General features: G+C 45.5%; 1 protein-coding gene across 2 annotated transcripts in view; it reads left to right on the plus strand.

Annotated features, from left to right (window-relative positions):
* Positions 1-27521, plus strand: part of LOC142214116 (putative N-acetylated-alpha-linked acidic dipeptidase) — a 216942-nt gene that overhangs the window by 122708 nt on the left and 66713 nt on the right. For both annotated transcript variants that reach the window (XM_075282888.1, XM_075282887.1), the window contains exons 13-16: positions 16505-16605; positions 16880-16970; positions 18743-18995; positions 19890-19971. In XM_075282888.1, coding sequence (XP_075138989.1) covers positions 16505-16605; positions 16880-16970; positions 18743-18995; positions 19890-19971 — 527 coding nt within the window. The remainder of the gene's footprint in view (positions 1-16504; positions 16606-16879; positions 16971-18742; positions 18996-19889; positions 19972-27521) is intronic.

Genomic DNA, 27521 nt, shown 5'->3' on the forward strand with positions numbered 1-27521 from the left:
GCCATTGTCTGACTGGGAATTCAAAGAATATATTGGGGTTACAAATACCCTCATTTCTTGCTACTGCCATATAGTGCCAGTTTCTGACTGGTAATTCAAAGAATATATTGGGGTTACGTGCACCCACAATTTTTGCTACTGGTATATAGTGCCATTGTCTGACTGGGAAATCAAAGAATATATTGGGATTACAAATACCCTAATGTCTTGCTACTGGTATATAGTGCCATTGTCTGACTGGGAATTCAAAGAATATATTGGGGTTATAAATACCCTCATTTCTTGCTACTGGTATATAGTGTCATTGTCTGACTGGGAATTCAAAGAATATATTGGGGTTACAAATACCCTCATTTCTTGCTACTGGTATATAGTGCCAGTTTCTGACTGGGAATTCAAAGAATATATAGGGGTTATAAATACCCTCATTTCTTGCTACTGGTATATAGTGCCATTGTCTGACTGGGAATTCAAAGAATATATTGGGGTTACAAATACCCTCATTTCTTGCTACTGGTATATAGTGCCAGTTTCTGACTGGGAATTCAAAGAATATATTGGGGTTATAAATACCCTCATTTCTTGCTACTGGTATATAGTGCCATTGTCTGACTGGGAATTCAATGAATATATTGGGGTTACAAATACCCTCATTTCTTGCTACTGGTATATAGTGCCATTGTCTGACTGGGAATTCAAAGAATATATTGGGGTTATAAATACCCTCATTTCTTGCTACTGGTATATAGTGCCATTGTCTGACTGGGAATTCAAAGAATATATTGGGGTTACAAATACCCTCATTTCTTGATACTGGTATATAGTGCCAGTTTCTGACTGGGAATTCAAAGAATATATTGGAGTTATAAATACCCTCATTTCTTGCTACTGGTATATAGTGCCATTGTCTGACTGGGAATTCAAAGAATATATTGGGGTTACAAATACCCTCATTTCTTGCTACTGCCATATAGTGCCAGTTTCTGACTGGTAATTCAAAGAATATATTGGGGTTACGTGCACCCACAATTTTTGCTACTGGTATATAGTGCCATTGTCTGACTGGGAATTCAAAGAATATATTGGGGTTACAAATACCCTCATTTCTTGCTACTGCCATATAGTGCCAGTTTCTGACTGGTAATTCAAAGAATATATTGGGGTTGCGTGCACCCACAATTTTTGCTACTGGTATATAGTGCCATTGTCTGACTGGGAAATCAAAGAATATATTGGGATTACAAATACCCTCATGTCTTGCTACTGGTATATAGTGCCATTGTCTGACTGGGAATTCAAAGAATATATTGGGGTTATAAATACCCTCATTTCTTGCTACTGGTATATAGTGCCATTGTCTGACTGGGAATTCAAAGAATATATTGGGGTTACAAATACCCTCATTTCTTGCTACTGGTATATAGTGCCAGTTTCTGACTGGGAATTCAAAGAATATATTGGGGTTATAAATACCCTCATTTCTTGCTACTGGTATATAGTGCCATTGTCTGACTGGGAATTCAAAGAATATATTGGGGTTACAAATACCCTCATTTCTTGCTACTGGTATATAGTGCCATTGTCTGACTGGGAATTCAAAGAATATATTGGGGTTATAAATACCCTCATTTCTTGCTACTGATATATAGAGCCATTGTCTGACTGGGAATTCAAAGAATATATTGGGGTTACAAATACCCTCATTTCTTGCTACTGGTATATAGTGCCAGTTTCTGACTGGGAATTCAAAGAATATATTGGGGTTACAAATACCCTCATTTATTGCTACTGCCATATAGTGCCAGTTTCTGACTGGTAATTCAAAGAATATAGTGGGGTTAAGTGCACCCACAATTTTTGCTACTGGAATATAGTGCCATTGTCTGACTGGGAATTCAAAGAATATATTGGGGTTACAAATACCCTCATTTCTTGCTACTGGTATATAGTGCCATTGTCTGACTGGGAATTCAAAGAATATATTGGGGTTATAAATACCCTCATTTCTTGCTACTGGTATATAGTGCCATTGTCTGACTGGGAATTCAAAGAATATATTGGTGTTACAAATACCCTTATTTCTTGCTACTGGTATATAGTGCCAGTTTCTGACTGGGAATTCAAAGAATATATTGGGGTTATAAATAAACTCATTTCTTGCTACTGGTATATAGTGCCATTGTCTGACTGGGAATTCAAAGAATATATTGGGGTTACAAATACCCTCATTTCTTGCTACTGGTATATAGTGCAAGTTTCTGACTGGTAATTCAAAGAATATATTGGGGTTATAAATACCCTCATTTCTTGCTACTGCCATATAGTGCCAGTTTCTGACTGGTAATTCAAAGAATATATTGGGGTTACGTGCACCCAAAATTTTTGCTACTGGTATATAGTGCCATTGTCTGACTGGGAATTCAAAGAATATATTGGGGTTACAAATACCCTCATTTCTTGCTACTGCCATATAGTGCCAGTTTCTGACTGGTAATTCAAAGAATATATTGGGGTTACGTGCACCCACAATTTTTGCTACTGGTATATAGTGCCATTGTCTGACTGGGAATTCAAAGAATATATTGGGGTCACAAATACCCTCATTTCTTGCTACTGGTATATAGTGCCATTGTCTGACTGGGAATTCAAAGAATATATTGGGGTTATAAATACCCTCATTTCTTGCTACTGGTATATAGTGCCATTGTCTGACTGGGAATTCAAAGAATATATTGGGGTTATAAATACCCTCATTTCTTGCTACTGGTATATAGTGCCATTGTCTGACTGGGAATTCAATGAATATATTGGGGTTACAAATACCCTCATTTCTTGCTACTGGTATATAGTGCCATTGTCTGACTGGGAATTCAAAGAATATATTGGGGTTATAAATACCCTCATTTCTTGCTACTGGTATATAGTGCCATTGTCTGACTGGGAATTCAAAGAATATATTGGGGTTACAAATACCCTCATTTCTTGCTACTGGTATATAGTGCCAGTTTCTGACTGGGAATTCAAAGAATATATTGGAGTTATAAATACCCTCATTTCTTGCTACTGGTATATAGTGCCATTGTCTGACTGGGAATTCAAAGAATATATTGGGGTTACAAATACCCTCATTTCTTGCTACTGCCATATAGTGCCAGTTTCTGACTGGTAATTCAAAGAATATATTGGGGTTACATGCACCCACAATTTTTGCTACTGGTATATAGTGCCATTGTCTGACTGGGAATTCAAAGAATATATTGGGGTTACAAATACCCTCATTTCTTGCTACTGCCATATAGTGCCAGTTTCTGACTGGTAATTCAAAGAATATATTGGGGTTACGTGCACCTACAATTTTTGCTACTGGTATATAGTGCCATTGTCTGACTGGGAAATCAAAGAATATATTGGGATTACAAATACCCTCATGTCTTGCTACTGGTATATAGTGCCATTGTCTGACTGGGAATTCAAAGAATATATTGGGGTTATAAATACCCTCATTTCTTGCTACTGGTATATAGTGCCATTGTCTGACTGGGAATTCAAAGAATATATTGGGGTTACAAATACCCTCATTTCTTGCTACTGGTATATAGTGCCAGTTTCTGACTGGGAATTCAAAGAATATATTGGGGTTATAAATACCCTCATTTCTTGCTACTGGTATATAGTGCCATTGTCTGACTGGGAATTCAAAGAATATATTGGGGTTACAAATACCCTCATTTCTTGCTACTGGTATATAGTGCCATTGTCTGACTGGGAATTCAAAGAATATATTGGGGTTATAAATACCCTCATTTCTTGCTACTGATATATAGAGCCATTGTCTGACTGGGAATTCAAAGAATATATTGGGGTTACAAATACCCTCATTTCTTGCTACTGCCATATAGTGCCAGTTTCTGACTGGTAATTCAAAGAATATATTGGGGTTACGTGCACCCACAATTTTTGCTACTGGTATATAGTGCCATTGTCTGACTGGGAATTCAAAGAATATATTGGGGTCACAAATACCCTCATTTCTTGCTACTGGTATATAGTGCCATTGTCTGACTGGGAATTCAAAGAATATATTGGGGTTATAAATACCCTCATTTCTTGCTACTGGTATATAGTGCCATTGTCTGACTGGGATTTCAAAGAATATATTGGGGTTACAAATACTCTCATTTCTTGCTACTGGTATGTAGTGCCAGTTTCTAACTGGGAATTCAAAGAATATATTGGGGTTATAAATACCCTCATTTCTTGCTACTGGTATATAGTGCCATTGTCTGACTGGGAATTCAAAGAACATATTAGGGTTACAAATACCCTTATTTCTTGCTACTAGTATATAGTGCCATTGTCTGACTGGGAATTCAAAGAATATATTGGGGTTATAAATACCCTCATTTCTTGCTACTGATATATAGAGCCATTGTCTGACTGGGAATTCAAAGAATATATTGGGGTTACAAATACCCTCATTTCTTGCTACTGGTATATAGTGCCAGTTTCTGACTGGGAATTCAAAGAATATATTGGGGTTACAAATACCCTCATTTATTGCTACTGCCATATAGTGCCAGTTTCTGACTGGTAATTCAAAGAATATATTGGGGTTAAGTGCACCCACAATTTTTGCTACTGGAATATAGTGCCATTGTCTGACTGGGAATTCAAAGAATATATTGGGGTTACAAATACCCTCATTTCTTGCTACTGGTATATAGTGCCATTGTCTGACTGTGAATTCAAAGAATATATTGGGGTTATAAATACCCTCATTTCTTGCTACTGGTATATAGTGCCATTGTCTGACTGGGAATTCAAAGAATATATTGGTGTTACAAATACCCTTATTTCTTGCTACTGGTATATAGTGCCAGTTTCTGACTGGGAATTCAAAGAATATATTGGGGTTATAAATAAACTCATTTCTTGCTACTGGTATATAGTGCCATTGTCTGACTGGGAATTCAAAGAATATATTGGGGTTACAAATACCCTCATTTCTTGCTACTGGTATATAGTGCAAGTTTCTGACTGGTAATTCAAAGAATATATTGGGGTTATAAATACCCTCATTTCTTGCTACTGCCATATAGTGCCAGTTTCTGACTGGTAATTCAAAGAATATATTGGGGTTACGTGCACCCAAAATTTTTGCTACTGGTATATAGTGCCATTGTCTGACTGGGAATTCAAAGAATATATTGGGGTTACAAATACCCTCATTTCTTGCTACTGCCATATAGTGCCAGTTTCTGACTGGTAATTCAAAGAATATATTGGGGTTACGTGCACCCACAATTTTTGCTACTGGTATATAGTGCCATTGTCTGACTGGGAATTCAAAGAATATATTGGGGTCACAAATACCCTCATTTCTTGCTACTGGTATATAGTGCCATTGTCTGACTGGGAATTCAAAGAATATATTGGGGTTATAAATACCCTCATTTCTTGCTACTGGTATATAGTGCCATTGTCTGACTGGGATTTCAAAGAATATATTGGGGTTACAAATACTCTCATTTCTTGCTACTGGTATGTAGTGCCAGTTTCTAACTGGGAATTCAAAGAATATATTGGGGTTATAAATACCCTCATTTCTTGCTACTGGTATATAGTGCCATTGTCTGACTGGGAATTCAAAGAACATATTAGGGTTACAAATACCCTTATTTCTTGCTACTAGTATATAGTGCCATTGTCTGACTGGGAATTCAAAGAATATATTGGGGTTATAAATACCCTCATTTCTTGCTACTGGTATATAGTGCCATTGTCTGACTGGGAATTCAAAGAATATATTGGGGTTACAAATACCCTCATTTCTTGCTACTGGTATATAGTGCCAGTTTCTGACTGGTAATTCAAAGAATATATTGGGGTTATAAATACCCTCATTTCTTGCTACTGCCATATAGTGCCAGTTTCTGACTGGTAATTCAAAGAATATATTGGGGTTACGTGCACCCAAAATTTTTGCTACTGGTATATAGTGCCATTGTCTGACTGGGAATTCAAAGAATATATTGGGGTTACAAATACCCTCATTTCTTGCTACTGCCATATAGTGCCAGTTTCTAACTGGTAATTCAAAGAATATATTGGGGTTACGTGCACCCACAATTTTTGCTACTGGAATATAGTGCCATTGTCTGACTGGGAATTCAAAGAATATATTGGGGTTACAAATACCCTCATTTCTTGCTACTGGTATATAGTGCCATTGTCTGACTGGGAATTCAAAGAATATATTGGGGTTATAAATACCCTCATTTCTTGCTACTGGTATATAGTGCCATTGTCTGACTGGGAATTCAAAGAATATATTGGGGTTACAAATACCCTCATTTCTTGCTACTGGTATATAGTGCCAGTGTCTGACTGGGAATTCAAAGAATATATTGGGGTTATAAATAACCTCATTTCTTGCTACTGGTATATAGTGCCATTGTCTGACTGGGAATTCAAAGAATATATTGGGGTTACAAATACCCTCATTTCTTGCTACTGGTATATAGTGCAAGTTTCTGACTGGTAATTCAAAGAATATATTTGGGTTATAAATACCCTCATTTCTTGCTACTGCCATATAGTGCCAGTTTCTGACTGGTAATTCAAAGAATATATTGGGGTTACGTGCACCCAAAATTTTTGCTACTGGTATATAGTGCCATTGTCTGACTGGGAATTCAAAGAATATATTGGGGTTACAAATACCCTCATTTCTTGCTACTGCCATATAGTGCCAGTTTCTGACTGGTAATTCAAAGAATATATTGGGGTTACGTGCACCCACAATTTTTGCTACTGGTATATAGTGCCATTGTCTGACTGGGAATTCAAAGAATATATTGGGGTTACAAATACCCTCATTTCTTGCTACTGGTATATAGTGCCAGTTTCTGACTGGGAATTCAAAGAATATATTGGGGTTATAAATACCCTCATTTCTTGCTACTGGTATATAGTGCCATTGTCTGACTGGGAATTCAAGGAACATATTAGGGTTACAAATACCCTTATTTCTTGCTACTAGTATATAGTGCCATTGTCTGACTGGGAATTCAAAGAATATATTGGGGTTACAAATACCCTCATTTCTTGCTACTGGTATATAGTGCCATTGTCTGACTGGGAATTCAAAGAATATATTGGGGTTACGTGCACCCAAAATTTTTGCTACTGGTATATAGTGCCATTGTCTGACTGGGAATTCAAAGAATATATTGGGGTTACAAATACCCTCATTTCTTGCTACTGTCATATAGTGCCAGTTTCTGACTGGTAATTCAAAGAATATATTGGGGTTACGTGCACCCACAATTTTTGCTACTGGTATATAGTGCCATTGTCTGACTGGGAATTCAAAGAATATATTGGGGTTACAAATACCCTCATTTCTTGCTACTGGTATATAGTGCCATTGTCTGACTGGGAATTCAAAGAATATATTGGGGTTATAAATACCCTCATTTCTTGCTACTGGTATATAGTGCCATTGTCTGACTGGGATTTCAAAGAATATATTGGGGTTACAAATACCCTCATTTCTTGCTACTGGTATATAGTGCCAGTTTCTGACTGGTAATTCAAAGAATATATTGGGGTTATAAATACCCTCATTTCTTGCTACTGCCATATAGTGCCAGTTTCTGACTGGTAATTCAAAGAATATATTGGGGTTACGTGCACCCAAAATTTTTGCTACTGGTATATAGTGCCATTGTCTGACTGGGAATTCAAAGAATATATTGGGGTTACAAATACCCTCATTTCTTGCTACTTCCATATAGTGCCAGTTTCTAACTGGTAATTCAAAGAATATATTGGGGTTACGTGCACCCACAATTTTTGCTACTGGTATATAGTGCCATTGTCTGACTGGGAATTCAAAGAATATATTGGGGTTACAAATACCCTCATTTCTTGCTACTGGTATATAGCGCCATTGTCTGACTGGGAATTCAAAGAATATATTGGGGTTATAAATACCCTCATTTCTTGCTACTGGTATATAGTGCCATTGTCTGAATTGGAATTCAAAGAATATATTGGGGTTACAAATACCCTCATTTCTTGCTACTGGTATATAGTGCCATTGTCTGACTGGGAATTCAAAGAATATATTGGGGTTACGTGCACCCAAAATTTTTGCTACTGGTATATAGTGCCATTGTCTGACTGGGAATTCAAAGAATATATTGGGGTTACAAATACCCTCATTTCTTGCTACTGCCATATAGTGCCAGTTTCTGACTGGTAATTCAAAGAATATATTGGGGTTACGTGCACCCACAATTTTTGCTACTGGTATATAGTGCCATTGTCTGACTGGGAATTCAAAGAATATATTGGGGTTACAAATACCCTCATTTCTTGCTACTGGTATATAGTGCCATTGTCTGACTGGGAATTCAAAGAATATATTGGGGTTATAAATACCCTCATTTCTTGCTACTGGTATATAGTGCCATTGTCTGACTGGGATTTCAAAGAATATATTGGGGTTACAAATACCCTCATTTCTTGCTACTGGTATGTAGTGCCAGTTTCTGACTGGGAATTCAAAGAATATATTGGGGTTATAAATACCCTCATTTCTTGCTACTGGTATATAGTGCCATTGTCTGACTGGGAATTCAAAGAACATATTGGGGTTACAAATACCCTCATTTCTTGCTACTGGTATATAGTGCCATTGTCTGACTGGGAATTCAAAGAATATATTGGGGTTATAAATACCCTCATTTCTTGCTACTGGTATATAGTGCCATTGTCTGACTGGGAATTCAAAGAATATATTGGGGTTACAAATACCCTCATTTCTTGCTACTGGTATATAGTGCCATTGTCTGACTGGGAATTCAAAGAATATATTGGGGTTATAAATACCCTCATTTCTTGCTACTGCCATATAGTGCCAGTTTCTGACTGGTAATTCAAAGAATATATTGGGGTTACGTGCACCCAAAATTTTTTCTACTGGTATATAGTGCCATTGTCTGACTGGGAATTCAAAGAATATATTGGGGTTACAAATACCCTCATTTCTTGCTACTGCCATATAGTGCCAGTTTCTAACTGGTAATTCAAAGAATATATTGGGGTTACGTGCACCCACAATTTTTGCTACTGGTATATAGTGCCATTGTCTGACTGGGAATTCAAAGAATATATTGGGGTTACAAATACCCTCATTTCTTGCTACTGGTATATAGTGCCATTGTCTGACTGGGAGTTCAAAGAATATATTGGGGTTATAAATACCCTCATTTCTTGCTACTGGTATATAGTGCCATTGTCTGACTGGGAATTCAAAGAATATATTGGGGTTACAAATACCCTCATTTCTTGCTACTGGTATATAGTGCCAGTTTCTGACTGGGAATTCAAAGAATGTATTGGGGTTATAAATACCCTCATTTCTTGCTACTGGTATATAGTGCCATTGTCTGACTGGGAATTCAAAGAATATATTGGGGTTACAAATACCCTCATTTCTTGCTACTGCCATATAGTGCCAGTTTCTGACTGGTAATTCAAAGAATATATTGGGGTTACGTGCACCCACAATTTTTGCCACTGGTATATAGTGCCAATTTCTAACTGGGAATTCAAAATGCGCAAGGCTCCCGGAAAGGGACGTGGACGAGGCCGTGGGCGAGGTCGGGGGAATGGTTCTGGGGAGCAAGGTAGCAGTGAAGCCACAGGGCGTCCCGTGCCTACTCCTGTGGGGCAGCAAGCATTGCGCCACTCCACAGTGCCAGGGTTGCTTGCCACATTAACTAAACTGCAGGGTACAAACCTTAGTAGGCCCGAGAACCAGGAACAGGTCTTGCAATGGCTGTCAGAGAACGCTTACAACACATTGTCCAGCAGCCAGTCAGACTCTGCCTCCTCTCCTCCTATTACCCAACAGTCTTGTCCTCCTTCCTCCCAAAATTCCCAAGCTTTACAGAACAATAACCCCAACTGTCCCTGCTCCCCAGAGCTGTTCTCCACTCCTTTCATTGTCCCTCAACCTGCCCCTCCACGTCACGATTCCACGAACCTAACAGAGGAGCATCTGTGTCCAGATGCTCAAACACTAGAGTCTCCTCCATCTCCGTTCGATTTGGTGGTGGATGACCAGCAACCCACCCTCATCAACGATGATGTGACGCAGTTGCCGTCAGGGCATCCAGTTGACCGGCACATTGTGCGGGAGGAGGAGATGAGACAGGAGTTGGATGAGGAAGTGGTGGATGATGAGGACACTGACCCGACCTGGACAGGGGGGATGTCAAGCGGGGAAAGTAGTGTGGATGTTGAGGCAGGTGCAGCACCAAAAAGGGTAGCTAGAGGCAGAGGTCAGCAGCTTAGGCGAAGCCAGGCCACACCCGGAATCTCCCAAGATGTTCCAGTTCGTACCCAGCCCCGAAAAACTCCCACCTCGAGGGCACGTTTCTCGAAGGTGTGGAGTTTTTTCAAGGAATGCGCCGAGGACAGATATAGTGTTGTCTGCACAATTTGCCTCTCGAAATTGATTAGGGGCTCTGAGAAGAGCAACCTGTCCACCACTTCAATGCGCCGTCATTTGGAATCCAAGCACTGGAATCAGTGGCAGGCAGCAATGGCAGGACAAAGGCCGCCTGCCGTTCACGCCACTGCCACTGCCTCTGCCTCTGCCACTGCCACTGCTGACTGTGCTGGCGATGCACTCCAGAGGACGAGCCAGGACACCACTTCATCTGCCTCCGCCACTTTGTTGACTTCTTCCTCATCCTCCCCTGTTCCTGTCTTATCTCCTTCTCCTGCACCATCAAAGGCACCATCAGGCGCTTCTTTACAACAACCCACCATCTCTCAGACATTGGAGCGGCGGCAGAAATACACTGCTAACCACCCACACGCGCAAGCCTTGAACGCCAACATCGCTAAACTGCTGGCCCAGGAGATGTTGGCGTTCCGGCTTGTTGAAACTCCCGCCTTCCTGGACCTGATGGCAACTGCGGCACCTCGCTATGCCGTCCCTAGCCGTCACTACTTCTCCCGGTGTGCCGTCCCCGCCTTGCACCAGCACGTGTCACTCAACATCAGGCGGGCCCTTAGTTCCGCGCTTTGCACAAAGGTCCACTTGACCACCGACACGTGGACAAGTGCATGCGGACAGGGACGCTACATTTCACTGACGGCACACTGGGTGAATGTAGTTGAGGCTGGGACTGCTTCCCAAACTGGCCCGGTGTACCTCGTCTCCCCGCCTAACATTCCTGGCAGGGACACGAGAAGAACACCCCCCTCCTCCTCCTCCTCCACCGCCTCCTCCTCCACCACCGCCTCCTCCTCCGCCACCGCCTCCTCCTCCGCTGTTAGATTGACCCCAGCTACGAGTTGGAAACGTTGCAGCACTGGCGTTGGTAGACGTCAGCAGGCTGTGCTGAAGCTGATCAGCTTGGGGGACAGACAGCACACTGCCTCCGAGGTGAGGGATGCCCTCCTCGATGAGACGGCAATATGGTTTGAGCCGCTGCACCTGGGCCCAGGCATGGTCGTTTGTAATAACGGCCGGAACCTGGTAGCAGCTCTGGAGCTTGCCGGACTCCAACATGTTCCATGCCTGGCCCACGTCTTCAACCTAGTGGTGCAACGTTTCCTAAAGAGCTACCCCAATGTTCCAGAGCTACTGGTGAAAGTGCAGCGCATGTGCGCCCACTTTCGCAAGTCGACAGTAGCCGCTGCTAGCTTAAAATCTCTCCAGCAACGCCTGCATGTGCCACAACACCGGCTTTTGTGCAACGTCCCCACACGCTGGAACTCAACGTTTCAGATCTTGAATAGAGTGGTTGAGCAGCAGAGACCTTTGATGGAATACCAGCTACAAAACCCTAGGGTGCCACAAAGTCAGCTGCCTCAGTTTCACATCCATGAGTGGCCATGGATGAGAGACCTTTGTGACATCCTACGGGTCTTTGAGGAGTCCACAAGGAGGGTGAGCTCTGAGGATGCGATGGTGAGCCTTACAATCCCGCTCTTGTGTGTTCTGAGAGAATCCCTGATTGACATCAGGGATAACTCAGATCACACAGAGGAGTCAGAGATAGCATCCGATCCGTCACAGCTGGAGAGTAGGTCCACACATCTGTCCGCTTCATCGCGTTTAATGGAGGAGGAGGAGGAGGAGGAGGAAGAAGAGTTGTCCGATGATGTGATGGTGATACAGGAGGCTTCCGGGCAACTTCAAATCGTCCCATTGTTGCAGCGCGGATGGGTAGACATGGAGGATGAGGAGGAAATGGAGATTGAACTTTCCGGTGGGGCCAGAGGAGTCATGCCAACTAACACTGTGGCAGACATGGCTGAGTTCATGTTGGGGTGCTTTACAACCGACAAGCGTATTGTCAAAATCATGGAGGACAACCAGTACTGGATCTTTGCTATCCTTGACCCCCGGTATAAAAACAACATCTCGTCTTTTATTCCGGTAGAGGGGAGGGCCAATCGCATCAATGCTTGCCACAGGCAATTGGTGCAGAATATGATGGAGATGTTTCCAGCATGTGACGTTGGCGGCAGGGAGGGCAGTTCCTCCAGTAGGCAACCAAGTTCTCACCGGTCCACACAAACGAGGGGCACACTGTCTAAGGTCTGGGACACCTTGATGGCACCCCCTCGCCAAAGTGCCGCCACGGAGGGTCCTAGTGTCACCAGGCGTGAGAAGTATAGGCGCATGTTGCGGGAATACCTTTCCGACCACAGCCCTGTCCTCTCTGATCCCTCTGCGCCCTACACGTATTGGGTGTCGAAGTTGGACCTGTGACTTGAACTTGCCCTATATGCCTTGGAGGTGCTGTCCTGTCCTGCCGCCAGCGTCCTATCTGAGAGGGTGTTCAGTGCAGCCGGTGGCATCATCACTGACAAGCGCACCCGTCTGTCAGCTGAGAGTGCCGACCGGCTCACTTTGATAAAAATGAACCACCACTGGATAGAGCCTTCATTTTTGTGCCCACCTGTGTAAAGCACCCCAACATGAAACTCCATGTCTGTACTCAACCTCTCCAATTCCTCCGCATCCTCATACTCATCCACCATAAGCGTTGCACAATTCTGCTAATACTAGGCTCCCTCCACCCTGATTTCCCCCAACTCTGCTGGTTAGAGGCTCCCTCCACCCTGCTTTCCCACAACTCTGCTGGTTAGAGGCTCCCTCCACCCTGCTTTCCCACAACTCTGCTGGTTAGAGGCTCCCTCCACCCTGCTTTCCCACAACTCTGCTGGTTAGAGGCTCCCTCCACCCTGATTTCCACCAACTCTGCTGGTTAGAGGCTCCCTCCACCCTGATTTCCCCCAACTCTGCTGGTTAGAGGCTCCCTCCACCCTGCTTTCCCACAACTCTGCTGGTTAGAGGCTCCCTCCACCCTGCTTTCCCACAACTCTGCTGGTTAGAGGCTCCCTCCACCCTGCTTTCCCACAACTCTGCTGGTTAGAGGCTCCCTCCACCCTGATTTCCACCAACTCTGCTGGTTAGAGGCTCCCTCCACCCTGCTTTCCCACAACTCTGCTGGTTAGAGGCTCCCTCCACCCTGATTTCCACCAACTCTGCTGGTTAGAGGCTCCCTCCACCCTGTTTTCCCACAACTCTGCTGGTTAGAGGCTCCCTCCACCATGAATTGGTCCAAACTGGGCTGTTTAGAGGCTCCCTCCACCATGAATTGGTCCAAACTGGGGTTTTAGAGGCTCCCTCCACCATGAATTGGTCCAAAATGGGTTTTTTAGAGACTCCCTCCACCATGAATTTGCCCAAACTGGGCTGGTTAGAGGCTCCCTCCACCATTAATTGGTCCAAACTGGGCTGGTTAGAGGCTCCCTCCACCATGAATTTGCCCAAACTGGGCTGGTTAGAGGCTCCCTCCACCATGAATTTGCCCAAACTGGGCTGGTTAGAGGCTCCCTCCACCATGAATTTGCCCAAACTGGGCTGTTTAGAGGCTCCCTCCATCATGAATTGGTCCAAACTGGGGTTTTAGAGGTTCCCTCCACCATGAATTGGTCCAAAATGGGTTTTTTAGAGACTCCCTCCACCATGAATTTGCCCAAACTGGGCTGGTTAGAGGCTCCCTCCACCATTAATTGGTCCAAACTGGGCCAAACTGGGCTGTTTAGAGGCTCCCTCCACCATGAATTGGTCCAAACTGGGGTTTTAGAGGCTCCCTCCACCATGAATTGGTCAAAAATGGGTTTTTTAGAGACTCCCTCCACCATGAATTTGCCCAAACTGGGCTGGTTAGAGGCTCCCTCCACCATTAATTGGTCCAAACTGGGCTGGTTAGAGGCTCCCTCCACCATGAATTTGCCCAAACTGGGCTGGTTAGAGGCTCCCTCCACCATGAATTTGCCCAAACTGGGCTGGTTAGAGGCTCCCTCCACCATGAATTTGCCCAAACTGGGCTGTTTAGAGGCTCCCTCCACCATGAATTGGTCCAAACTGGGCTGGTTAGAGGCTCCCTCCACCATGAATTGGTCCAAACTGGGTTTTTTAGAGGCTCCCTCCACCATGAATTGGTCCAAACTGGGCTGGTTAGAGGCTCCCTCCACCATGAATTGGTCCAAACTGGGCTGGTTAGAGGCTCCCTCCACCATGAATTTGCCCAAACTGGGCTTTTAGAGTCTCCCTCCACCATGAATTTGCCCAAACTGGGCTGTTTAGAGGCTCCCTCCATCATGAATTGGTCCAAACTGGGCTGGTTAGAGGCTCCCTCCACCATGAATTGGTCCAAAATGGGTTTTTTAGAGGCTCCCTCCACCATGAATTGGTCCAAACTGGGCTGGTTAGAGGCTCCCTCCACCATGAATTGGTCCAAACTGGGTTTTTTAGAGGCTCCCTCCACCATGAATTTGCCCAAACTGGGCTGGTTAGAGGCTCCCTCCACCATTAATTGGTCCAAACTGGGCTGGTTAGAGGCTCCCTCCACCATGAATTTGCCCAAACTGGGCTGTTTAGAGGCTCCCTCCATCATGAATTGGTCCAAACTGGGGTTTTAGAGGCTCCCTCCACCATGAATTGGTCCAAAATGGGTTTTTTAGAGACTCCCTCCACCATGAATTTGCCCAAACTGGGCTGGTTAGAGGCTCCCTCCACCATTAATTGGTCCAAACTGGGCTGGTTAGAGGCTCCCTCCACCATGAATTTGCCCAAACTGGGCTGGTTAAAGGCTCCCTCCATCATGAATTGGTCCAAACTGGGCTGGTTAGAGGCTCCCTCCACCATGAATTGGTCCAAACTGGGTTTTTTAGAGGCTCCCTCCACCATGAATTGGTCCAAACTGGGCTGGTTAGAGGCTCCCTCCACCATGAATTGGTCCAAACTGGGCTGGTTAGAGGCTCCCTCCACCATGAATTGGTCCAAACTGGGCTGGTTAGAGGCTCCCTCCACCATGAATTGGTCCAAACTGGGGTTTTTAGAGGCTCCCTCCACCATGAATTTGCCCAAACTGGGGTGTTTAGAGGCTCCCTCCACCATGAATTTGCCCAAACTGGGCTGGTTAGAGGCTCCCTCCACCATGAATTGGTCCAAACTGGGGTTTTTAGAGGCTCCCTCCACCATGAATTTGCCCAAACTCTGCTGGTTAGAGGCTCAATCCACCCTGATTTTCAAAACAAATGTTGGTGCCAACCTCAACTTACTACAAGGGCCAAATTCACTGCTGGTGACAAGCTCTCCTCACTGCAAGTGCCAAATACACATGTTTCAAGGTGTTTTCCTACTGTCAGAGAGGTGGTATTGAGTGTGTAAAGTGTGTAGTTGTTAGGCTGTGATGTTGGGGTAATAGAGGGTCTTTGGTGTGTTAGATGCCCCCAGACATGCTTCCCCTGCTGTCCCAGTGTCATTCCAGAGGTGTTGGCATCATTTCCTGGGGTGTCATAGTGGACTTGGTGACCCTCCAGACACGGATTTGGGTTTCCCCCTTAACGAGTATCTGTTCCCCATAGACTATAATGGGGTTCGAAACCTGTTCGAACACACGAACATTGAGCGGCTGTTCGAATCGAATTTCGAACCTCGAACATTTTAGTGTTCGCTCATCTCTAGTTATTTTTACCAAACAGTTAACGCTGTAAAGATTAAATCCATATGAAAAATGGCGCAAATGCATTTTTTCTCCAATTGCACCTCATTGTGAATTTTTTTTTTCCAGCTTCCCAGTACATTGCACAGCATATTGAATGGTGTCATTACCAAATACAATTTGTCCCGCAAACAATAAGCCATCATGTGACTCTGTGAACTGAAAAATGAAAAAGTTATGTCTCTTGAAATGTGAGATAGGAAAAACGAAAATGCGAAACCGAAAAATAGCCTGGTCCTTAAGGGGTTAAAACTGCCTTTTGTGTCAATAATAGATAGGATTTGCATTGGGCAGAGCTGTTTGATACTTTGCAATGCTTTTTTCTTAATATTTCTTCAGAGCTTTCCTCTATTTCTACAAACTAACAATAAATATACATTTTCTCTGAATAGGTAGAAAATCCTAATCCAGATGAGATTAAAGCAGGACGCAAGACTGTATATGACACATGGGTGAAGAGTCTTCCTTCATCACATGATCCGAATGTTCCACGGTATGGAAACAATCTGCTGTTCAGAGATAGATCTATATTATACAAGAACATACATATTAATTGCATGTAAATGTGGTAAACATACTGTATGTGCATATGACCCCATATATCCTGTTGCAACACTGACCCACAGCAATATGATATAACTTTATCTGATGGTTAAATCTCTTTAGGCTTCAGGCTTTGCTCTAACTGACCCCTCAGCCCTCTCTATTCATAATCCTTCAATCATAGTTCAGATATTAGCATTTCACATTTTGTTTGGATTTTATAGTGTTGGTGAATTGGGTTCTGGAAGTGACTACGCACCATTCCTGCAAATTATTGGAGTATCTTCGGCGGATGTGAGATACAACTATGACCCGGTACTGTGCCAAGACATACACATGGAAGCAATATTTTATTCAATGCTACAACCATGTCTACTGTCAAACTATGTGTGTGGTACCTGTTATTGTAATATCATAATGAAATGGCAGCAAAGAATTGATCTCTACAGAACAGGAAGTGTTGGTCTATAATGAGGCTCCAAAGCCAAAGTGAGAAACTGCTAGATTTCAGTTTTCTTTTTTTTTTTAAGGAGCACAAACATTAAAAAGAATAATAAAGTAACAGGAGATAATCTTGTTCTTGTGGTTTGTCAGACTGCAGAGTTGTGTACATGATGCTGAAAGAATCAGTATTTCTCTTGGAAAACACAGAGGTTAAAGGGTCTCTATCATTGGAAAGTCATTTTTAGCTAAGCACATCCTTGCATAGCCTTTAGAAAGGTTATTTCACACCTACCTTTTGTATATAAATTGCCTCAGTAGTTTATGAATACCGTATATACTCAAGTATAAGCCAAATTTTTCCAGCCCAGTTTTTGTGCTGAAAAAGCCCCTCTCAGCTTATACTCGAGTCAGCAAAAAAAAAAAAAAAAAAAAAAATTATTTTTTTTTTAGGACGGGGAAGGGGCTATGACATAAAATAGTGCAAAAAAAAAAAAAGAAGATTAAAAAAAATAAATAAATAAAAGTTTTAAATCCCTCCTTTCTCTAGAATACATACAAAAGTAGAAAATGACTGTGAAACACATACACATTAGGTATCCCTGTGTCTGAAAGTGCCCGGTCTACTGAATATAGGGGATCTGCAGTGCTCCTGTTCCGTCAGGAAGGGGTTAATAGGAGCACTGCAGATACCCTATATTCAGCCAGACTGAATTCCAAGTGGGGGAAGAAAAAACAGTCCTCAAGCTCAGGGAAGGGGCAGACAGACAACCAAAACACCCCCTCCCCTTCCCCAGCAACTACTGCACCCAAAAACTCCGGCCATTTTAATTTTTGAAATTTGCCAGTAGCTGCTGCATTTCCCCCCCTTCGGCTTATATTCGAGTCAATAAGTATTCCCAGTTTTTTGTGGTAAAATTAGGGGCCTCGGCTTATATTCAGGTCGGCTTATACTCGAGTATATGCGGTAAGTCTTTTTTTTTATTCATATGCTAATTAGCCTTTCCCGTGCATCGGAAGTGTCTAAGAAGCTAAAAATCACTTTTCCTAATGATAGAGCCCCTTTAAAGGATTAACACATGCATTGATAGAAATGTTTTTGTTTTTTGCATGGAAGATTTTCACTTTTTTCAGAGTTTCAGAGGAGAAATGGCCATATTTGCAGTCACTGTTTCGAAGTTGTGCAGAGTTACAGATCTGTAATTCTCACGCTCACTAGTTTCTACCTCTTATATTAAATTTTGTGGCAGTGACCACAAGTCCAGGTCCCCAGGCACAGAAATTGCAGATTTTTGTCCACAGTATTTCTGGAAGTTGATAGTTGATAGGGGGAATTTATTAAAGTTATCAGGCCAGTTTTCTAATGAAAAATGGCACAATGTTGGTGCACAGTCATTTGTGCCATGAAATGTTACACTTTCTCCATTTTCTGAATCACTAGCCAGTTTTTTTTAAAAGTGTGCAGAGCAGGTCAGGGAACAAGGCAGTCTTGGGAGGGGGTACCTCATCTTGTGACACTTAGAAGTGTCTGTAATGGCACAACTCCTTTACGTATTTCTGCAACATTTGCTACTGACGCGTTTACTACAGACACTGAAATATGTCATCCGATTACTTCACACACTGAATATTTCTCTCACTTTCAGAAGTATTCCTTATCGTCATATCCCATGTATCATTCTGTATATGAAACAGTGGATCTGGTTTCTCGTCTTATGGACCGAGGTTTCTACTACCATCAAGCTGTAGCACGGATTTGGGGTGAAATGGCCCTGCGCCTAGCAGATGATGTGATCCTGCAGTTTGACTGTGTACAGTATGCAGAAACGCTGCACAGAATTGTCAAGGATGTGCAAACCTCCTATGGTCCTAAGTTACTGGAACATAACATCAACCTGAGTAAGTAACGTGATGTAATAGGAGTTGTATGTGGGGACAGGTGAGCCCAAGTATGTCCATTACATAGAAGAGTGAATATCTTCCGTTTGCTGCTATAAGGACTGCTAGAGTATCAGGTCTTTCATTCCTATTGAAATAACTATTGTGAAGTATCCTTACCTTAGACCTCTGTATTGTGTGGACCTCTGTTGTTCCTCCTGGAAATGAGTTGATAACTAATTGTTGCCATTCCCCTTGTCAATAAGGTGTGACACCACCAGTACTGACTAGCCAGTGCCAGGCAATGTAGGCACATGCCCAATTGATAAGGGCTAATAATATCCCCCAATTATCAATTTATTTATGCATTTCCAGGAGGAAGAGGAGCCCATTCATTTTCCAGTCCTCTGGCTTCCAGCAGTTGATCAGCTGAACGCCTCACGCCATGGGTCCTTTGTCAAAAAATTTTTTGCATTTGTCCCCCTAGCTATAAAGTATCATTTATGTTATTGATCCCCAATACTGGGAAGACACATTATGGGTTCTATAAGGTTCCTTGACCCAGATATAACCACACCACACCCTCTGCATCCCCGCACGTAACGCCCATGGTTGCTTAAAGGTGATCAATACATTGATTATACTGTTAGAATAATATTCCACTACTTGAGCTAATGGTGGGCTGTAAATCCTGCTAATCCCGTATACAAATACTCACATGTCGTACTAGCATGTACTGTCGTATTAGTACTCCACTGACTTTCTGACTACAATTTCCAATGTGTATATATAGCAACCAATATTTTTGGATATTATGCTGGCATCCTTGTGATCATTGCAGGTACAAGGCAATTTTACCATAGCTTTATATATTATATATGTTATATATAAGAGCTCTGACACTTCCATTTCCAGATTCAGTCAAGAAGGCAGCGGATGAATTTCTTGAAGCAGCCAAGGCCTTGCAGTCTCGGATAGAGAAAATAAATAGAGAAAAGTAAGTAGGACTGAAATATAAAAGGATTCTTATTAAAAGCATTGGAAATTGGAAGGAGAAGGTTTTCTACCATTTTCTACCATTCTACAATCTAAGGGATTCTACCATTGAAATGAATTTTTTTGGCGGTCACACGTCGGAATAGCCTATAGAAAGGCTATTCGTCTCTTACCTTTAGACGTGGTCTCCGCCGTGCTGTTCCTTAGAAATACCTGTTTTTACCAGTATGCAAATTAGTTTTCTCACAGCGATGGGGGCGGGCCCCAGTGCTGAAAATGCGATGGGGGCATCCCCACTGCTGCTCAAGAACACGCTCCAGTGACGCCTCTATCTTCGGCTGGATCCTCCCCTTCTTTCGTCGTCTTCCTTTGCGTCACCTCCGACGCCTGCGCAGTTGGCTCTGCCAGTGAACTACAAGAGCAAGAGCGGCCTCCCAAAAATGGCCGTCGGCCGGCTCTGCTGGTGTCTCCGCAGGCGTTGGAGGTGACGCAAAGGAAGACGACGAAAGAAGGGGAGGATCCAGTCGAAGATAGAGGCGTCGCTGGAGCGTGTTTTCAAGCAGCAGTGGGGACGCCCCCAACGCATTTTCAGCGCTGGGGCCCGCCCCCATCGCTGCGAGAGAACTAATTTTGATACCGGTAAAAATTGGTATTTTTAAGGAACGGCGCAGCGGAGATCACATCTAAAGGTAGAAGACGAATAGCTTTTCTAAAGGCTATTCCGACGTGTGATCGCCAAAAAAATTCATTTCAATGGTAGAATCCCTTTAAGCTCCAGCAACAATAATGGATTAAAAAGTAAGACCACGCGTAACAGTGGCGTAAAACCCAGACCAACCTCCTCCCATGGCTGAGACCCCTCATAAATAAACACTGACACTTCTTGGATGGTAAAATTGTGGGGGTCGGCCACAGCTTTATTAAAACGTACACACATCGGCAGAACCCTGCTATCCCCCTCCCTTTCTAGACCAAGCGCGTCACCAGAATGCCCCGCCACCGCCTTGCGGTGTGCATGTGATGTGATATTCAACGGGTGACGCGCCTCATCTTCTACACCGATGACCAGAGGGGATGGGAAGGGGAAGGCGCAAGGTCCCGCCAACATGCAAGCTGTGACACCTGAAATAAATAAAACAAAATAAATACAGTGCAAAGAAACACAGAACCAATAAATAACCAAAACAACACAACAAATCGAGCAGAAGAACCAAAATGGGGAGGGAGGGAGGGAAGATCGATCCGCTCTGAATGCTGGCGGGGATCCAAGAGGAAGTCCCTGCCCAGCGCCGGAAGTTAAATAGCGCGGGTAAGCTCCGCCTCCTCCAAACCCCGCCCAGGCCAGCGTCAGCCGCCGGGAGGGGGGAAAGAGGAAGCGAGGCCAGCACGCGCAGTCAAGACCCGGACGGCTTAATCAGCCGTCCGGATCGCAGACCACGCGTAACAGTGGCGTAAAACCCAGACCAACCTCCTCCCATGGCTGAGACCCCTCATAAATAAACACTGACACTTCTTGGATGGTAAAATTGTGGGGGTCGGCCACAGCTTTATTAAAACGTACACACATCGGCAGAACCCTGCTATCCCCCTCCCTTTCTAGACCAAGCGCGTCACCAGAATGCCCCGCCACCGCCTTGCGGTGTGCATGTGAGGTGATATTCAACGGGTGACACGCCTCATCTTCTACACCGATGACCAGAGGGGATGGGAAAGGGAAGGCGCAAGGTCCCGCCACCGGAACCCGACGTAAACCTTCAAAGGGGTCCGACCCCCCTCCAAGAGCATAAAAAGAGCACGCTCGATACCATCCTGAAGCCCAGACAAGAAAATGTCTAGACCGATGTCAGACAAATGGACACCATCTCTCCGGAGCAGCGCCCTGTTGTCACCCTCAAGCTGCCTGTGCCGAACTACCACTCCTGACCGGGAGCGGACGTGGCGCGACACACGCAAGTTGAGCAGGCGCCTTGCACGCTCCAAAGCTGCTGGATCTCGGGCATCACGCCACCTTGCCCGAGGGACAATTTCAGACCATACAATAATGACATCCTGAAAAAAGGCAGGAAAGCGATCCACATCCGATCGAATCAGGGAAATCAACTCGGATAAGCGTATCACACCCAAATCGTTACCACCGGCATGAAACACCAGCACCACAGGGGCCTGGGAGGTTCTTCCAATCTCAACCACTTGTGGCAGCATCTGCGACCAGCTCATCCCTCTGATTCCGTGCCATCTCAGCTCCGCTTCCTGGAAACCGAGCTGCAAGCCTCCAAGCATGCCGCGCTGCCCAATAAATATACGAGTGACCTAGAATCCAAACCACTGGATAATGACCTAGAAAACAGAGAACAATGTTAATGCAAAATATATATAAATATATATATATATATATATATATATATATATATATATATATATATATTTTCTTTTATATTAAAAAACAAAGGGAAACTAACCACGGAAAACGTAAGAAAGAAAACAAAAACTAAGCCGTAAGAAGACCCGGGCGGACATAACGTCTGTAACAACTAGACCGCCAGCGGCCAATACGCTTAATCTCATCCTCAGTAAGGCCTGCCGCATCGGCCGCAGTAGCTGCCCCGATGCGGAAAGAGTGCGTACCAAAATCATCCGACGGGACTCCTAAAGCGACAAGACAACGCTTAAACAACGATTCAAACTGGAATCTCGTAAAAAAAAGAGCCGTCAGCATGAACTAAAAACTGGCTAGCCAAGGGGCGAACCGCCACAAAACGACGCACTCGATCAACGGGGCATAAGGGGCCTTCTAAACGCGAGATATTTAACCAAGTACCCTGACCGTAGGGATCCGTCTTAGACCGTTTAACCCGGACACGGATGGAATCTTGCAAGAGCACTACATCGTCCGCAGCCAACCCACCCGCTGCCCGACGAGACGAGGCGACTAACTCACCCACGCGCAACGCCCCCAAAAATGCCAAAACAAACGCACAACTCAATAATTCCGCCTCAAACGGGGAAGAACAGACCGATTCCGTTATCCCTACCAAGCGACGCAAAAGAAAAAACGAAACCGGGCGACGCTTATCAACAGGGCGCGCAGACTTCTTCCAACCCCGCAAAATCAACTGAAAAGCAAAGTCCTTTGTTACATCCGGAACGCCCAACAATTTAAGCCCAAAAGCTACACCCGACAACCTCCTGGCCGCGGTAGCAGCCGACACGCCCTCTGACTTCAAACGAGCTAAATAAGCAAACGTCAAATCCCTACAACAGTCGGGATCCAACAGCCTCTCCGGTGAACCAAAGGACAGCCACTCATTCCACACCTTACCATGTGCAGACCAAGTCGCAGCCGTGACGGAATCTTGCAACAACGGGCTCAGGACTGCAGAACCAGGTCCCACAGCAAAGGAGGGCACGGGCAGCCCACCAAATCCGCTCTCGGGTGCATGTCTCTGAAGCGCTCCCACTGAAAACGAGAAAGAGCATCAGTAACAATGTTATCGACACCCGGGACATGGCGAGCCCTAAAAACCAAATTAAACTGTAAACATTTCAAAACCAGACGCCGTAGCAAATACAAAACAGGTAAAGAGCTGGACGAGAGACTATTAATTACAGAAACCACGCTCTCATTGTCACACCAAAACAAAACACGCTGATTCGCCATGTCCGAGCCCCACAACTCCAAGGCAACAACAATTGGAAACAATTCCAAAAAAGTAAGGTTATGAGTAAAACCAGCAGACAACCAGCTTTGGGGCCATGGGGCAGCGGGGCAGCGGACCAGCGGGAACCAAAAACGGCCCCATAACCAGACGAACCGGCGGCGTCGGTGAAAAGCTGGAGGTCGGAATTGCACAACTCCTTCTCAGGGAAACAAGAAACCCCAGAATAATCTGACAAGAAGGACTTCCAAACCTTCAAGTCCTCCCGCAGAACACTCGTTATCCGCACATAATGATGCGGCATGCGGACTCCAGCCGTGGCCATAGACAGGCGGCGAGAAAAAACACGCCCCATGGGAAAAATCCTACACGCAAAGGCCAGCTGACCCAGCAATGACTGCAAACGGGACAGCTGGACCTTGCGGGCCGACAAGCAGAAATCCACATCCGCCCTGAGGCAAGACAACTTGTCCTGCGGGAGCTGAAGGATCATACGGTCCGAATCAATAAGTATGCCCAAGAAGGAGAGTGACGAAACCGGACCTTCCGTCTTGTCACGAGCAAGGGGAACCCCAAAATAACCTGCAAAGAAACGAAAAGTGTTAAGTAAATATTCACACAAACGAGAAGAAGCAGGACCAACAAAAAGAAAATCATCTAAATAGTGAATTACCGCCTGGGACCCCGTCTCTTGCCGAACAACCCACTCTAAAAACGTGCTAAACAACTCAAAATAGCGGCAAGAAATGGAACACCCCATGGGCAAGCACATGTCATAGTAAAAAGAACCCCCAAACTGGCAACCCAATAAGTGATAGCAATCTGGATGTACCGGCAACAGACGAAACGCCGCTTCAATATCGGATTTCACCATGAGGGCACCCCTGCCGGCATTGACCACCAAGGAGACCGCTCTATCAAAAGAGACATACAACACCATCGTCTCCTCCTTCGGGATACCATCATTCACCGATTCGCCCGGAGGGAAAGACAAATGGTGGATCAATCTGAATTTACCGGCCTCCTTCTTCGGGACCAAACCCAGCGGGGACACCCTAAAATTTGGAAAAGGGGGTTGTGCAAACGGGCCAGCCAAACGGCCCAACTCAACTTCTTTATCAATCTTAGCCTGAGCTACAACTAAATCTTTCTGAACGGAACGTAAATTATCCGAAAACGTAACGGAAAAACTAGGAACATGAGGTATATAGAAACCAAACATAAAACCGTTAAGCAATAGGTCTGCTTCCTGTCTCTTGGGGTACCTGTCGAGCCAGGGGTGCATCCTTACTGCGCTCACCGGCGTCCTCAGGTTTACCCGTACCGGACTTAGTGGCTCTACCGCGCTTGGCATAGCGCAAGGCGGAATGAGCTCCTCCACAGATTGAACATTCATGCTTGAAACGGCATGACGTGAAGAAACGACAGTGTCCTTCATTAAACATCCAGCAGGCGCCTGGCCTGCGAACGGCCGCGGAGGGAGAACCAGCTCCCCCAGCGGCCGCGGATGGAAAGGGAGAAGAAACCGGCTTTGGCGAGAGCATCAGCTGGATCCAAATGTCAGTAGCCTTAGAGGCCCAACCAACTTCCGGCTGAAGCGCCAACCTACGCCGAAACTCCTCGTCGTATCTCCACCATGCCGTCCCACCATAAAGCTTGTGGGCTGTAAAAATAGTCTCAAGATACACAAAAAGATCAGCTGCCATAGAAGGCGCTGACTGACAGAGTATACAAGAATAAATAGCAAAGGCTTGTAACCAATTCGAAAATGTCTTAGCTACTTTGGGCTTCTTATCATCACCCCGACCAAACCCTCTCTCTTTATCTACTGTCATCTGATCGGGGGATAACAAGAGCCAAATGTCAACAAACTCATTAGACGTGATCTTCTGCCGAAGCTCCGCTGAAACATGAGTACCCAACGGAGCTACAGCACAAAAATATGAATCACGAAACCTTAAACCTGAAGGAGGGGGAACCGGCTCAGGCTGCGAACCAGCCGCCCCTGGAGAAGCAAGTGACTGCCCCCTACCTTCCAACTGACTAACCATAGCTTTTAAAACATCCAGCACATCACCACCAGCAGGTGGCGTTTGAGAGGACCAAGCCTGTGAACATGATAACTCACCAGCTGGAATCACTGGAATCTGCGACGAAGTGACCAGGGATGGAGCCACTACAGGAGGAGGGTCAGGAACCACAACAGCAGGCACGACTGGGACGCCCTGGGCGGAACCATATTCTCTCCTCCCACTCCGCCTCCTGGAACTCCTGCTGTAATGCGAACGCCGCGACCTACGGGAATCGCGCGATGAAGAAGACGAACGGGACTCTGACCTGCGCCTACTGTAACGAGACCCACGATGCCTGCGGCGACTCCGCGACCTAGAGCGACTCCGATAACGCCGCGAACGACCTGAACGTAAAGACACGTCATCAGGCCCAAAGCTCCTGTAGGAGCGGGCCCCAGACCCCGGCGCGTGACTAGAAAACGAACGGGAGTGAGTGCGTGGCAAAACATGCGGAGTTCCGGGCACATAATCTACGTCAAAGAACTCCTCTTCACTTTCATGAAACAAAACCGGGGAAGCAGCGGCTGGTAGGGGAGCTGATGCTTGAGTGGCTACACCGGCCGCTATATCCTGGCAAATGGCGGCACTGTCTGTCCCAGCCGGGGTGGTAGATGCCCTCCCAAACCACTGCGCCAATCTACCTGGCTGCGGGGGGGGGGGGGGTGCCACAGGGGGAGCGGAAACCGAAGGGTCACTAGGCCCAACAGGGGGCACAACTACTGAGGCCTGCTGGGAAGCCACCATAGGGGGGGCACTCCCTTGAACCAACTGGGCAGGCACCGGGGGGGCAACATGCAGAGGGGGCTCGACAGCCAGGGGGGCCACTGGGCCAGCAGCAGTAACGGCCGGAGGAGGGGGGGGGGGAGGGGGGGAACCACCCCCCCAACCGATTGCCCAGACACCATTAAAGGGGGCCGGCGCCCGCGAGCCCGGGCGCCCGCGCCACCCGACTGTGAAGTTGCGCGCCGCCCGCTACATGCAGGAGCCCGGGCAGCACGCGATACTGAACGCGCGGACCCCCGAGCCGGAGCCCTGCTCCGGCTGCTGGGGGCCGCATCGGGGGACAGCCGCACGGGAGGCCTCGCCGTCCTACTAGGCCGGGTAGAGGTCTCCCGCTGCGGCATCGGTGGAGCGGGAGGCAGGCTGAACCCACCGCTCGAAGAGAGCAGTGTTTCCAGCCATGCCGTCCCCTCGTCACTTACCCTTCGCTGCAGCAGCTCCATGAGCTGCTGTTGCCGGGTAGCTTGGTCCATGATCTTCAGACGTGAAGATCGATCCGCTCCGAACGCTGGCGGGGATCCAAGAGGAAGTCCCCGCCCAGCGCCGGAAGTTAAATAGCGCGGGTAAGCCCCGCCTCCTCCAAACCCCGCCCAGGCCAGCGTCAGCCGCCGGGAGGGGGGAAAGAGGAAGCGAGGCCAGCACGCGCAGTCAAGACCCGGACGGCTTAATCAGCCGTCCGGATCGCACATCACCTAAAATCCAAGATTCCCTATTACATTTGGCTGGGCTTCGCACAGACGTCTCCCAGCAGCTTCAACATCTTCCGATGTTGATTTTTTTCCTAGATGTATATGAGCAACAAATAGGGGACAGATAAGATGTCTGTGATATAGTTTGCTTGTAGCCTTTTAGCATGGAAACATAGGTCTGTATAGAAGCTGTATATACAAAAGAACAATATGTTGGCCAAGACATAGGTACAGATTTTAACCTTCTACATCACTGAAGTTAAATCCTATAGCCAATGTCATGTAATGCACCATAACATTCACTAAATGTAATGAACCTTGATTATTTTTACTTTTCTAAGGGTGGCCATATTG

This window comes from Leptodactylus fuscus, chromosome 7 (assembly GCF_031893055.1).
Source record: "Leptodactylus fuscus isolate aLepFus1 chromosome 7, aLepFus1.hap2, whole genome shotgun sequence".
Classification (NCBI taxonomy): Eukaryota; Metazoa; Chordata; class Amphibia; order Anura; family Leptodactylidae; genus Leptodactylus; species Leptodactylus fuscus.